The sequence below is a fragment of the Urocitellus parryii genome, chromosome 6 (assembly GCF_045843805.1).
Source record: "Urocitellus parryii isolate mUroPar1 chromosome 6, mUroPar1.hap1, whole genome shotgun sequence".
Classification (NCBI taxonomy): Eukaryota; Metazoa; Chordata; class Mammalia; order Rodentia; family Sciuridae; genus Urocitellus; species Urocitellus parryii.
The window spans coordinates 2,249,393-2,261,975 of NC_135536.1; the positions used below are offsets into that span (position 1 = coordinate 2,249,393).

Genomic DNA, 12,583 nt, shown 5'->3' on the forward strand with positions numbered 1-12,583 from the left:
CTAGCCCTTTGTATTCTTTATATTGAGCCAGGGTCTTGCTAAGTTACTAAGGGTCTTGAGAAGTTGCTGGGGCTGGCTTCAAACTTGTGATCCTCCTGTCTCAGCCTCCCGAGTCACTGGGTTTACAGGCCACTGCATCTGACTTGGTCTTTTTTTTTAATTTTAATTGGAGAATTTCATCCATTTAAGTTTAATATGATTATTGGTATATTTAGTTTAAATCTGTTTTCTTTTTATATTTTCTGTGTACCAATTTTTCTTCTAGGGGCTGGGAATGTGGCTCAGGCGGTAGCGCGCTCGCCTGGCATGTGTGCAGCCCGGGTTCAATCCTCAGCACCACATACCAACAAAGATGTTGTGTCTGCCGAGAACTAAAAAAAAATAAATATTAAAAATTCTCTCTCTCTCCTCTCTCTCTCTCTCTCTCTCCCTCTCCCCCTCCCTCCCTCTCTCCTCTCTCACTCTCTCACTCTCTTACTCTCTCTTAAACAAAATTTTTTTTTCTTCTACCCCTTTCTTCTCACCTCTAAGGGTAATCAAATTTTTATTATTCTTTTTTTCTTCCAAATACCTTGGTCACATTTATTTGTTATTAGCCTGGTGCTTGCCCTGGAGATTGTGTCCTGGTCCTTGACTTGTGTCTATCTTAAAGGAGAATGCCATTCTTTCCCAAGCAGTGCAGAATCTCCATGCCCTTGTTTCATCATTACTGCTGCTGTAAGCTGTTAGGATTCCTTTAGCTTGACCCAATTTTGGCCTTTTCCAGGGCTCTTCATTCCTACCTATGTTTCTGTGCTTTGACCTGGTGTTGTTTTCCTTCCTCTGAATAAACCCCCTTTTGTGTTTCTTTTAGTATGTCTGCTGACCAAAAAAAAAAAAAAAAAAAAAAACCTTTTATTTTTCTTCAATTTTGAAAAACGTTTTCAGTGGGCGTGGAAGTCCAGCTCTGCTCTTTTAGTGTTTTGTGCTGTTGTTCTGTTTTCCTTGGCCTTGCTTGATTCATGTTGAGGTTACCTGTGAGGCCTCTTGTACTGTGAAGGTCACTGTCTCTGATCACCACCTGCTTTGGAAGAAGTCCCTTTGTCTTCAGCTTCAGGGGCTAGATTCTGATGTACCTAGATATGTTTTTTTGTTTACCCAGGTTGTTATTTATAGAGCTTCTAGAATTTGTAACTTGATATCTTTTGGTCTGTTTGGGAAAAATCTTGGGTAGTGTCTTATCATTTCTGTCCCATTCTCTCTCTTCCTTCTCTGGGACTTCAGTTACACAGATGTTAGACCTTCCTTTATTTAGATGTTTATAATTTCAGTGCTTATTTGTCGATAGATCCTTCTTGTCGGAATCCCTTTCTTTGCTGAATTTCTCCATCTCAGCTGTATGAGAGCCCTCTGTATTCTGTGTTCAGATCTTCTGTGGCTGTGTATGGCTTGGTTTTTGTTCATTTGGTCTTGTCTATATCTGGGAAAGTGTGGAGACACTGGGCATTTTTCCTCCCAAAGGGATTTAATCCTCCTTACCTGTGCCAGGGTGTACCTGCCTGAGATGGCTGGTCCAGCCTGCTCGGGACTGTGGCAGCATCCAGCTGACACACTCTTTCTGAATGCATAGATGCACACACAGCTCTTTCCTCCTGCAGAGCTGGCTCCGAGGGGCCCAGCCTGTGTGCTGTTCAGGGAGTGCCGTGTAGGAAGCTGTGTGTACAGGGTAGGCTCACTGGAGTGGCTTCATCTTGAGTCTGGCTGATTTAGATGTTCCTGAATTCTAAATTTTGCCTTGCCCTATGCCATGAGACTGGGTATGCTGGGTAGTGCAGCTGCCCTAAGGAGAAGGCAGAGTGGCGGTGTCTCTGGCTCTCCGCTGTTACCGTTGTTCTTGGCAGAGGAGGCAGCTTCTGCCAGGTTGTGAGCACAGCTAACCTGGGAGGCGGAGAGAGGCCGAGGCTGCGAAAGGCATTTGTGCTCCATGTAGCTTGCCCCTTACGGCCCTCAGGTTGCTGGGCCGCACAAATGCCTTTGGAATCCCAGGGCTACAGGTGTCATAGTAACCACTGAACAGGTGACTGGGTCCTGTAACTGCACCCTGAGATCCCTGCCCCCCCAGTGGTCAGTGGCCTCAGGGCCCTGCACCTGCTGGTGGCGTGCAGCTGAGTGGGATCTGGTCTGGGCCCTTCCTGCACCACTCCCAGCAGATGGCAGTGTTGGCACAGGCTGTGGGATGGGGCCAGGAGAGGCCTGTGCTGAGCATCTCTGAATCTGGTGGCCTGGCCACATGGAAGGAGGTTCTCTGTTCAGAGCAGAGGCTTTGAGTAGGCACTTCACAGACTTCACATGTCATAGAAAGAGTGATGTGCAGGATTATACAGAGGAAGCCTCATGGTGGGTTGCCGTAGCCAGCTGTGGCTCTTGGATCTGGTGCACTGTAGGAGTCGGACAGTGGAGTCATGACGCACTGGCCCTTCTGTGGACAGACGAAGTGGGCCAGGAAGGGGCACCCACAAGACCCACATCAGTTGTCAGATACATGCTCTCCATTGCAGCTTAGGGCTGGCAGGAAGGTAGCCCTGGGTAGTGTGCAGGAGCAGAGCAGGCTATTCACGACATGGGAGTGGGTCCTTGTGAGGCCCATGTTCTGGGGAGACTGAACCTACCCCAGATTATGTTCAGGATCTGTTAGAACTTGGCGCAGGCTGTTGTGGGGCCCACCAGGTTCTGTTTCAGAAAAGTTGGAAAGGAGGTTCTGAGTCAAACCTTCTTCCCTTTCACATTCTTCTTCTTTTTTTTTTTTTTTTTGGTACTGGAGATTGAACCCAGGGTTCAATCTGCTGAGCTATACCCACAGTCCTTTTTAGTTTCTATTTTGAGACAGGGTCTTGCTAAGTTGCCCAGACTGGCCTTCTACTTGCGATCCTCCTGCCTCAGCCTCCTGGGTCGCTGGGAATACAAGTTTGTGCCATCATGCCTTTCATGCCTCTTTGACAGTCTTAAACATTACAGCCAGCTATATGCTTTTGCACAGAGCTGTGGAGTGAGGGTAGCTCAGGGGAAGCTGTTTCTGGAGCTTCTGCCAGCTGCACTATTCACTTGGGTGGGCAGGAAGAATGGTTTCTGGTGTCCCAAGAGGCTATTTCTACTTCAGCTTCTGGTGAGGGCTGGGAATTATGCTGGACCAGGAGTGGGAGCCAGATGTGGAGGTGCACACTCGTAGTCCCAATTACTTGGGAGACAGAGGCAGGAGTCACAAGTTTGGGGTTAGCCTGGGTAACTTAGGTGGGCAGCCCTGTCTCAAAATAGAAATGAAAAGAGCTGGGAATGCAGCTTAGTGTAGAACAACTCTGGGTTTGATCCTCAGTCACATGGTGGCAGGGTGGAGCAGGAATAGGAGTTAACCTCTGAGTTTGGTTTCTTGATTCTTTTTTTTAGTTGTTGATAGACCTTTATTTTATCTATTTATTTATATGTGGTGCTGAGACTCGAAGCCAGTGCCTCACACATGCCAGGCAAGTGTGCTGCTGCTGCCCAGCCCCTGCCCTGGTTCCTTGATTCTTTTTTTTTTTTTAATATTTATTTTTTAACTGTAGTTGGATACAATACCTTTATTTATTTTTATGTGGTGCTGAGGATCAAACCCAGGGCCTCACACATACCAGGCAAGTGCTCCACTGCTCAGCCCCAGCCCCAGCCCCCCACCTTTTTAAAAAAATTCCTAGTTGATTCCTAGTTTCAGTTGCCATTGCAAGAAAATGGAGGAAGGATAGTCTAAATACCTCCCTGGCAAGCAGGGACCATGATTGTGTAGATAGTGGGTGTCAGGACTGTGTAGACAGTTGCCCCAGTGTTGGAATACCATAGCCCTGGGATTCCAAATGCAGGCAGTGGGCCTCAGGACTGTGTCGATAGCAAGTGTTGGTACTATGCAGGTAGTGATGCTCAGAGCCCCTGTGCCCCCTGACATAGTGCCTGCACAGCCAGTTCAGGGCAGGTTGCTGAGTGCTGGGACCTTTGCTGTGGTGGAGCACCCTGGGTTCCGCTCTAGATTGTGCTGTGAGCTAGGCTGGGATTCAGAGCAGTAGGGACCTGCAAAAGTATAGGTGCTGGATTGTCCTCCTCCTTGGGCATTTGGTGGTCCCACTCCTCCATCCTGAGGTGTGTCGTTGCCTCCAATACCCTCTCTAGTCCCCTGGGGCCTTGGAATGGTGGTGTCAGGTCCTCCCTTGCATATGTGAGTCCTCTTGACTTTTCTATGGACACCTGCTCTAGGCTAGACTCAGCACCCTAAGGTTTGTTTTTGTTGTTGTAGTTTTAGTTTTTTAGCTAAAAGACAGCAGACACTGAATGGCATTATTGTTTTCTTATTTGTGCTGCAGACAGAGCTAGGGCCTTGTACCTGTTAAACAGTTTACCACTGAAATACACACCCCCAGCCTGTACCCATCTCCTAGGAGTCTGTGTGTGCTGGCACCTGGCAGGCACTGAGCAGTCCTTGAGGAATGGAGCATGATTGTGGTGGCTTGCACATTTCCATGCTGTGTGGGCAGAAGACCTTCCATGGAGTGGACACTTGAGTGGGCAGGTGCACGGGAGCTGCTCTGCGAAGGCCCTGTCCTCTTGAGGATCATAATGAAGCCCCTGCCATTTCTGGTTCCCCTGACCTGGCTCCACACCTCTTCTTGCAGTCCCTTGTCCTCCCTCAGCACCTGGGGATTGGAAGGTTCATACAGGTCTGATGTGCCACCTCAGCCTCCTTGATCAGGTATTGAGCTTAGGTGTGGCAGACAAGGCTCAGCCCCTGGGGGTGCAGTTTTGATAGTTTTCATGAAGATGTTCCTTAACTCCGGCTGCAGACATGCTCCTTGATCTCAGCGACCTGCTCCAGGTAGACCACTTTCCCCACTGGAAGGGTTGATGGGCATAGCCTGCACCTCCACATGGAGGCAGTCTGTGCTGCCTGTTGCAGTGGGAAGCTCCGTCTGCAGGGTGGAGAGGCTCAGGTGCTGCAGGCTGGCTCTGCAGGGGTGGGAGAGGGTCACTGTGCTGTCCTGGTGCTGCTCAGGGCTCAGATGGCTCAGCATGAGAACCACTGGAGAGAACCATGTGAACTTTGTTCTTAGGAAATGGAGATTCCTTAAAAGCAAAGGAAAAAATTGGACTCTCATGTATGTGTCTTAAACTATGGGAAAATTCACGTGTGCTTTCTGCGCTCAGAGAAAGTAACTTTTGTTTGATTGCTTGTTTCCAAACAAATGAACATTGTGGGAAGATCTTCCCAGAGATGCTCACCGTGTGAGCAGGCCCCAGGACCCCACATATGTCCCCACTGATGGATTTCAGGGGCTAGCCGGGGACTGACTCAAGGCCCTTAGCCCATGACTTGGATTGTGGCAGAGCCCTCAGGCCTGTGGTGATCACTACTGATGACCAGGAAAGAGATGTCATAAAAAATGAAGCTGATGGCACTGTGAGGATGCCACATTAAAGAGAACTCTTCTGGGGTGCCCCCTAGGGTCCTGAGAGCCTGTAGGCCACTGGTGCATGGGCTTCAGTGCCCTCCTACAGTAATCAGCAGTTTACTTCCACCTGGGTCAGATGAAACTTTGTATTTTTGTCCTCCCAGCTGTCTTCATAAATGGTATCTCTCAGCAGCTACTGTCGAAATACTGTGGTAAAATTAAACATGACCTATTGGGATTGTGATGATCCAGTGACTCCACATTTCACATGCACTATACTCAGATCCAGGCAAGGCCATGACCCTGGCTTTACCCTGGTGGTTTCCTAGGAGAGATGGGCACCAGGGCCAGACAGCTACAGAAGCGACTTGGGCACTGCTTGAATGCAGAGTGGGATATGCCTGTTGGCCCTGGCTTCACAGCCTGTGCAGTGGGAAAACAGCCAGCTTACTAAGACAGAAGGTGGGCAGTGAGGGCTGAGGTTCCCACGCAGGACAGGGAGTCACATAGCCAGGGTAGACACGATACTGTTTGACCTTTTTTTAAAAAAAAAAAAAAATATTTATTTTTTTAGTTGTAGTTGAACACAATACGTTTATTTCACTTATTTATTTTTATGTGGTGCTGAGGATGGAACCCAGTGCCTCACGCATGCCAAGCGACTGCGCTACCACTTGAGTCATATCCCCAGCCCACTGATTGACCTTTAACAGCTCATGGGCAAAGCCAGGTGCAAGGCCTGGCACCTGCAGGAGGCTGGGCCATGTGGCAGCTTTTGGTGTGAGGAGCCACTAAGAGGAGGCTGGCAAGGTGGGCCCTTTGCTGGAGGGGCCTACAGCTCATACCTTTGTTCCTCTGAGATCCCCCTGCCCCCAGGAGCTAGGGTGGGACTGGCATTCAAGGGACAGGTATATTTGCACTTGTCTGGGTCATTGAGGACCTTACTCAGGATTCTGGCAAGGGCTGACTGCTTTGAAGAAAGGTTAGTAGGACTGAGTTTAGATGTCATTTTAGTTCTTGCTTATGCATCCTAAGGTTAAACCTCTCCTTAGCATAAAACTCAAGATCAGTGACGCCCTGGCTGGGACTGTGTGAAGGGACCTGGTGTTCCTGGGCAGGAAACCATCTGGGTCCTCCCATGGGCCCACGAGGAAGACCTCTTAATCCCTTCCTGTGGCAAAGATTGTTCACCTGCCCAGATGCACAGCTTCTCAGAGGCCAAGCCAAGGCCCATGACAATGGTCTGCGTGCAGAATGCACTTCCAGCCTGGGGGATTAATGGGAGGGCTGGTTAGCTGTGTCCAGCCTATATTGCCTGTCCATAGAGAGGAGCCATCAGTTACAAGCTCAGGAGAATGAACTGTTATCTAATATAAACAGTACTCATAAACAGCAGGATCTCTGGAATCTGGGTGTGGTGATATGCACCTGTTTTCCCCAAGGACTGCTTGATCCTTCAAGACTAACATGGGATCTCTGGGAAGAGCTGCGTGCATATATATACATGCATAGCTTTTTATGTTTTTGTGGCACTGGGGATTGAACTTCAGCCCTTTTTGTTTTGAGACAGGGTCTCACTGAGTTGCCAGGCTAGTCTTGAACTTGTAATCCTCCTGCCTCAGCCTTCTGAGTAGCTAAGTAGCTGAGATTACAAGTGTTTGCCCATTCATGCATAGTTTTTAAATCTTTTGACTTCCTGTTGAAGCCCCTTCAGAAACCTGTTTTCTGCATCATTCAGGTCTCATCCATTTAGGATTATGAGGTGGACAGGTAGAAATCAGCCTTCTAGTGGGACATGGATGTCCTTGCAGAGGATGGAAGTGACTTACACAGGAATTCTGGTGGGGTCTAGAACAAGGGCAGGAGTACTCTTGTGAAGGGTGTGCCTACACTGCTGCCAGTACACGTGGACACACTGTGCTTGTGCACACATCACACGCCAGGTGTGCATGTACTCACATCAGGCATATGTACCCACACCGTTGTGCACTTACACATACCACATGTCCACACATACCACCTTTCAGGAAGAGACCCCAGGAACTCCTGGACCGTGGAAACACATGGTAGAGCTCTTTTAGAAGGTATTCTGCAAGCCACCAGCCCTTAGGGTAGAGGGCACTTCGGAGATAGCTGCACCCAGCCAGGACTGGGGGTGACCAGTGAACAGTCACTCACTGCCTGGATGGGGAAGCCAAGCCCTGGCCTTCCAACTGGACAGGCTCCTGGAGCTGACATGTCCCAAGCACTCCCTCCAGTTCCTGCCTCTAATATAGACACCCTGGTCTTGCCCTTGAAGTTTGTAAACACCTGGGGGGTTGTGGGGAATCACCTTTGTGCAGGAAAAGAGGCCTTGTCCAGGGCTGGGCTTGAGCCAGACGAATTTCTTTGGGAAGGCAAAAGGACCAGACTAGTCACACCTGTGAAGCCTGGAAGTTCCAGGGACAAGCCTGAGAACAGGTGTCACAAGCTCAGGCTGACACCAAAGCCCTGGCATGGGCCTAGGGTGGGAACTGGGCTTTCCCTGCCCTGCATATTGTTCAAGATAACAATCTATTTGTCCCCACTCAGAAGCATCCTCCCAACAGCCTGCCTGTGCCTCTGGTTAACGTTGGGCTCCCCAGGGGAGCCTGGCTGCACCCAAGTGCTGAGCCATGTCCTGGGAGGTTCTAGATTCTGACAAGCAATGGTGCTCCCACCACCAGGCAGCCCCCAGGACAGTCCTCCTCCCTGTGACTCCTTCCCTGCATGTGTCAAGAAGAGAGCAGGGCAGCAGGCCTTGAGGTGGGAGCAGTGGAGGAACAGATAGGATCCTGCAAGGAGGTGTCGTACGTCCACGTGTTGCCAGCAGGTCTTGATTCTGAATGAGTGCACTGTGCACAGCTCCATCACACCAAAGGGCACCCTCCAGGTGGGGCATTCTAAGCAGATGCAGGCATTGGCAGGACAGTGGAGTGGAGCCTAGGTAGTTACCGTGGAAGAAGGGAGTCTCCATTACCTGGAAGTCAGGGGAGATGGCTGGCTCTGAGGCATGGGTGGTAGGGTGCTCCACTGGCCAGCTGGGGGCTCTGATTATGGATTATTAAAAGAAACCAAACTTTTTCTTAAACACTAATGTATTTCTGGCTGTGCTCTTGTTGCCACAGGTGAACGTGTATGTGCTGGGGAAGACATTTCTGCTCTTGGCGAGGGAGCTCTGCATCAATGCACCAGCCATAGGTATGCTGGGCCTGGGTGGGGTTCTGCAGGGTCTCTGGGACCTGGCATGCCAGGGTGCCCAGCAGGGTGGGAGGGATGCCACCTCAGAAATGCAAGACTCCTAAAATCTCTCAGGAGCAGAGTCGGGCTATACTGCTGGTACAGAACCAGAAGGCACAGTGTCAAGTGTAGACCAGGCATACGTGGAGGAAAGGGCACGTGGTCCAGCATGCTGGGAGCCCGTCTTGTTTGAACAGGTTTGAGGAACACACCTGCCCACCAGACACCTTTAAGAAGGCAGGGTATTCTCGTAGACGGTGTGACGGGTGGCTCTAGGAGGCAGGTGCTCTCTAAACACTTCTCTCTACCAAAACTGGTTTCCTTGGCTTTCCCATCAGCACCCGGCATTGTCTTCTTATGGTGAAGAGGAACCACCTGGGCCAGGGTGGAGGGCTGGGCCCCTGGTGTTGGGTCAGTGGGACAGTCTAGTGCACACTGGGCTGAATCCATGCCCTAGAAGCCACAGCATTGCCCATAGGGCCACCCCTCCCTTTGGAGGTCAGGCAAGTACCATGGAGTGCTGGCATGGGACAAAGACCAGTGCCTAGAGTCAGTTCCACCCTGGTACACCCCACAGCAGGGAGCACCAAATCTTCCTCCTGCAAAGGGTTTGTCTGAGGTGCCACTGATACTGTGGGAAGTGGAAACAGCCAGACAACTGTCCTATAGAGCTCTGGCCATAACCAGAGAGGGGAAGCCAGCCCATGAGCAACGCCCTGAGGGACAGATGAGTTCCCCTGGGTAACCACTCTGCCCTGCTCAGTGCCATAGGCTTTCTCCCAACAATGCCAGCTGTGTGAGGGAAGGCCCAGCTCCCAACTGCTATAGTCACTGATCTACACTGGGCTCTTGGTTTTGTGAAACCTTTATTATGAAAATCCACTTAAATAGATGAACTACTTTAAGTGACTTTTCAGTAGTTTTGGATTTGAAGGGGAAGGTCTCAAGGTAAGCTTGGAACCTTATGGAATCAAAAAAGATGGGAGGCACATCCAAGCACCCAAAGCCTGAGCACCACTGTGTGGGATTTGGCCAGGTCCTACACTGAGTCCCGAGTCTGCCCTCTGCCTGCAGTGTGCACTCCAGTGTATAGGAGACACTCAAGACTTGGCCACCAGGCTCAGGCCACATAGAAAAAGCTCTTGCTTCCCACACTTGGGCTGAGTAAGAAAGGGAAGCCTTTGATGTCAGGCCCTGGGCAGCATCCCACACCTCCCCTGCACTTACTGGGGAGCTCACCCTCCCCAGGCCCCTCACAATCTCAGGCATAGAAGATGAGCTCTGGGATCTGCCCACCCTGGACCCCCGTCCCATTGGTACTATCTGAAGAGCACTGGAACTGGAAGGCCACCTTCCCACACTGTACTTCCGTCATCCCTTCCTGCCCAAAGTAGCTAAGCTCGCTGCCGTCCAAGACAGCGCTGGCAGTGTAGAAGGTGTCCTGCTCAACTTGGACTGGGTGCTCAAACCAGACCGGGAAGGTGTTACTGGATCCATCCGACACAAACTTAGTCAGGTTCTGAGCCAGGACCATCCCCAGCCGCTTGAGTTCAATCTTTACAGTGTACTCAGCCTTCCCAGAGCTGGACCCATATAAGCCCAGACCTGCTATAAACACCCTTCTATCCACGGCAAACTGGATGCTATCACAGCGCCCACGGTACCGCCACTGGTTGCTGCGGTAGGCAGAAGACTGGAAGCGGTGACACCTCTGTGGAACAAGGCCTTTCCTCTTGGTCAGGGGAAAGTCAAGGAGGGGCTTGTTGGCAGCTGTGTACCACAGGAAGATGTTGTGGGTCTCCTCCAGGGTCAGGATGTCCGACTGGGCAGCACCATTGGCAAACTCCTCCAGAGTCATAGTTGGGATTCGGACCAGATAGAGGGCTCGCCCCAATACGTGCCTCTTGTTATGTGGGGTGGCTGGCAGGCCCTGCCTTCTGCACTCTGCTTCAGCCCAGTTCAGGACAGCTTCAAAGACCACTGCCTCTTTAGTGTTGAGGGCCTCACGGGTCACGATGATCTCCAGGGTCTGCCGGTCAATTTCACAGAAGCCTTCCGACCGAAGGGCCATCTCAGCCTGTGCATCAATGACCTCCCAGCAGCGCTGGGTCAGTTCAGGTTCCTCAAACAGCCGGCTCTGGGACAGCAGGACGCATGCATTTTTGGCTTCCAGGCTTGTCTCCAAAAAGGTGACACAGGCTTTTGCTAGCGCAGGCACAATGTACTTCTTAGCAGCATACAGAGTCGCCAGCACCGTGTCAGCCTCCAACTCGATCTCATCACTGTACATGTACCTGGGCAGTGCAGGGACCTGCGTCGGGGGAGGGGGCCTGCTCCAGCTGGCCTGGGTAAGGAGCCTATGGGCTCCTGTGTGTGTGCCCTCCCGGGGAACTTCAGGAACCACCCTATCCTTCCAGCCCGTCAAGGAGAGCACTTACTTTAACAAGACCAGGAATGCCGCGGGCTCCACGTCAGGAATGTGGATTTCGGACTTGACCTCTGCAAGGTCCCCATAGAACATGGCATAGAAGACAGAACTGCCGACGGCCAAGACGTACTGTGGTTGGAAAAGAATCTCGTGAGCCACAGGGCAGTAAGGCAGGCCTGGGAAGGATCTGTCCAGCTACAGGCCAGCCCAGGGACAGCTGTGCCTCTACCCACCTTATGAGCGGGCACCCGCCTGGCCGCCCCCAGCGGCCCCACGATGAAGTGTACATCTGCCATGAGCTCGTTGTTGAACATAAGCGCGTTCCTGCAAGCGCAGAGGCACAGGGCTTGCACGGGGCGCGCACAGAGCCGCGGGGGCGTGCGGGCCGGCGTGCGGGCGGCTCACCTCTCGCGCAGCGTCGGATGGAAGGACTGCCAGTTGGGGCTCTCAGGGTTGTTGTTGTCGGGGGCGGGCGGCGCGGGCGCGGGCGGTGGCGGGGCAGGCGCCGGGCGGGGCGGGCTGCGCGGGCTGGCTTTCCTGCCCGCGGCCGCGCCAGCGGCGTTGCTGTTGGCGATGTCGGTGGCGGTAGCGGTGGCGGCAGCGGCCGCTCCGGCTGGCGGGTACAGCTCCGCGGCCATCTTCGTGCGCAGGGCGTGGGGGGCGGCCTCCGCGCTCGGCTGTGTCGCGCCGCGCGTCCTCGCACCGCGCCGGGGCCTGGGGGGCGGCTCTGCGAGCACCAGCAGGGAGGTCAGGCACTGCGCCACCCGCCCGTGCAGGCAGGCCAGCGGCAGCAGCATGGGGCCGCGCGGCGGCGGGCGCTACTGCCCCCGCCGCGGCCCTCCCCGAGGCCGAGGCCCGCCCCGGCTCCCACGGCCCGCACGGGGCCCACCCGCCCGGCGCCCGCCCCTCCCGGAGCCCGCGGCCCGGCCGCAGGGGGCGCCGTCCCGCCCGCCCGGCCGCCCTCGCCCGTACCCGCCGCGGCGCCGGTGCGTCTCGGCGCGTCGCTGCGCGTCACAGCGCGCGCCCGAGGACGCCAGGCTCCGCCCCTCGGCGACTTGGCCCCGCCCCTGACGTCGTCAGGGCCCGCCCTTCGGGATCCCTGGGCTCCTCTCGCAGACCCGCCCAACTCCCGCGGGAGGCGGTGAAGCTGTGCGGTGGGATGTCTGGCTGATACCCCTGCGGTCCCTGCCCAGCGGCGGTACCCTTCTGGGACCCGAACGCCCCGCTCCTTCCCGCCTTACGTCGGCACGCTTTTCTGTCACCCAGAAATGAGACTGCAGAAACTTGGGTGTTGCAGAAAAACCGACGCAGCTGATTCCGCTCCTCGCTGGAGGACGTTACTCTGAGCAGCTTGGCGACGCCCTGAGGTCCCCTTCCAAGCTGCAAAGAGTTGCTGCCGGGGCGTCCCGCAGCCCTGTCCTTACACCCGACTCGGTGAGGACTTGGTGTG

At 53.4% G+C, this 12,583-nt stretch overlaps 2 protein-coding genes across 11 annotated transcripts in view; one reads left to right on the forward strand and one right to left on the reverse strand.

The window, feature by feature from the left end:
* Brf1 (BRF1 general transcription factor IIIB subunit) overlaps positions 1-12,583 on the forward strand; it is a 64,471-nt gene that overhangs the window by 27,482 nt on the left and 24,406 nt on the right. For 7 of the 8 annotated variants that reach the window (XM_026405536.2, XM_026405528.2, XM_026405530.2 and 4 more), the window contains exons 4-5: positions 4,842-4,873; positions 8,594-8,666. In XM_026405536.2, coding sequence (XP_026261321.1) covers positions 4,842-4,873; positions 8,594-8,666 — 105 coding nt within the window. Of the gene's footprint in view, positions 1-4,841; positions 4,874-8,593; positions 8,667-12,271; positions 12,568-12,583 lie in introns of those variants that run through there. The other variant, XM_026405534.2, reaches the window with a different exon arrangement.
* On the reverse strand, positions 5,150-11,991 carry Btbd6 (BTB domain containing 6). 3 transcript variants are annotated; one of them, XM_026405540.2, is made up of 4 exons: positions 11,539-11,991; positions 11,367-11,457; positions 11,144-11,262; positions 5,150-8,408 (listed from the first exon to the last, which is right to left on the reverse strand). In XM_026405540.2, the coding sequence occupies exons 1-4, from the start codon at positions 11,928-11,930 to the stop codon at positions 8,369-8,371; spliced, it is 642 nt and encodes a 213-aa protein (XP_026261325.1). In that variant the 5' UTR covers positions 11,931-11,991; the 3' UTR covers positions 5,150-8,368. The 3 variants fall into 3 exon arrangements, with proteins under 3 accessions (XP_026261325.1, XP_026261322.1, XP_026261324.1); XM_026405537.2 differs by lacking the exon at positions 5,150-8,408 and adding an exon at positions 9,553-10,999 and having other exon boundaries at positions 11,539-11,985; XM_026405539.2 differs by lacking the exon at positions 5,150-8,408 and adding an exon at positions 10,819-11,016.

Excerpts from the sequence above, each read along its gene's own strand:
- Btbd6 (XM_026405537.2), bottom strand. The coding sequence starts at position 11,930 with ATGCTGCTGCCGCTGGCCTGCCTGCACGGGCGGGTGGCGCAGTGCCTG. Across the intron at positions 11,458-11,538 it reads CATCCGACGCTGCGCGAGAG|GAACGCGCTTATGTTCAACA; the intron begins GTGAGCCGCCCG and ends CTGCGCTTGCAG. Across the intron at positions 11,263-11,366 it reads GGCGGGTGCCCGCTCATAAG|TACGTCTTGGCCGTCGGCAG; the intron begins GTGGGTAGAGGC and ends TTCCAACCACAG.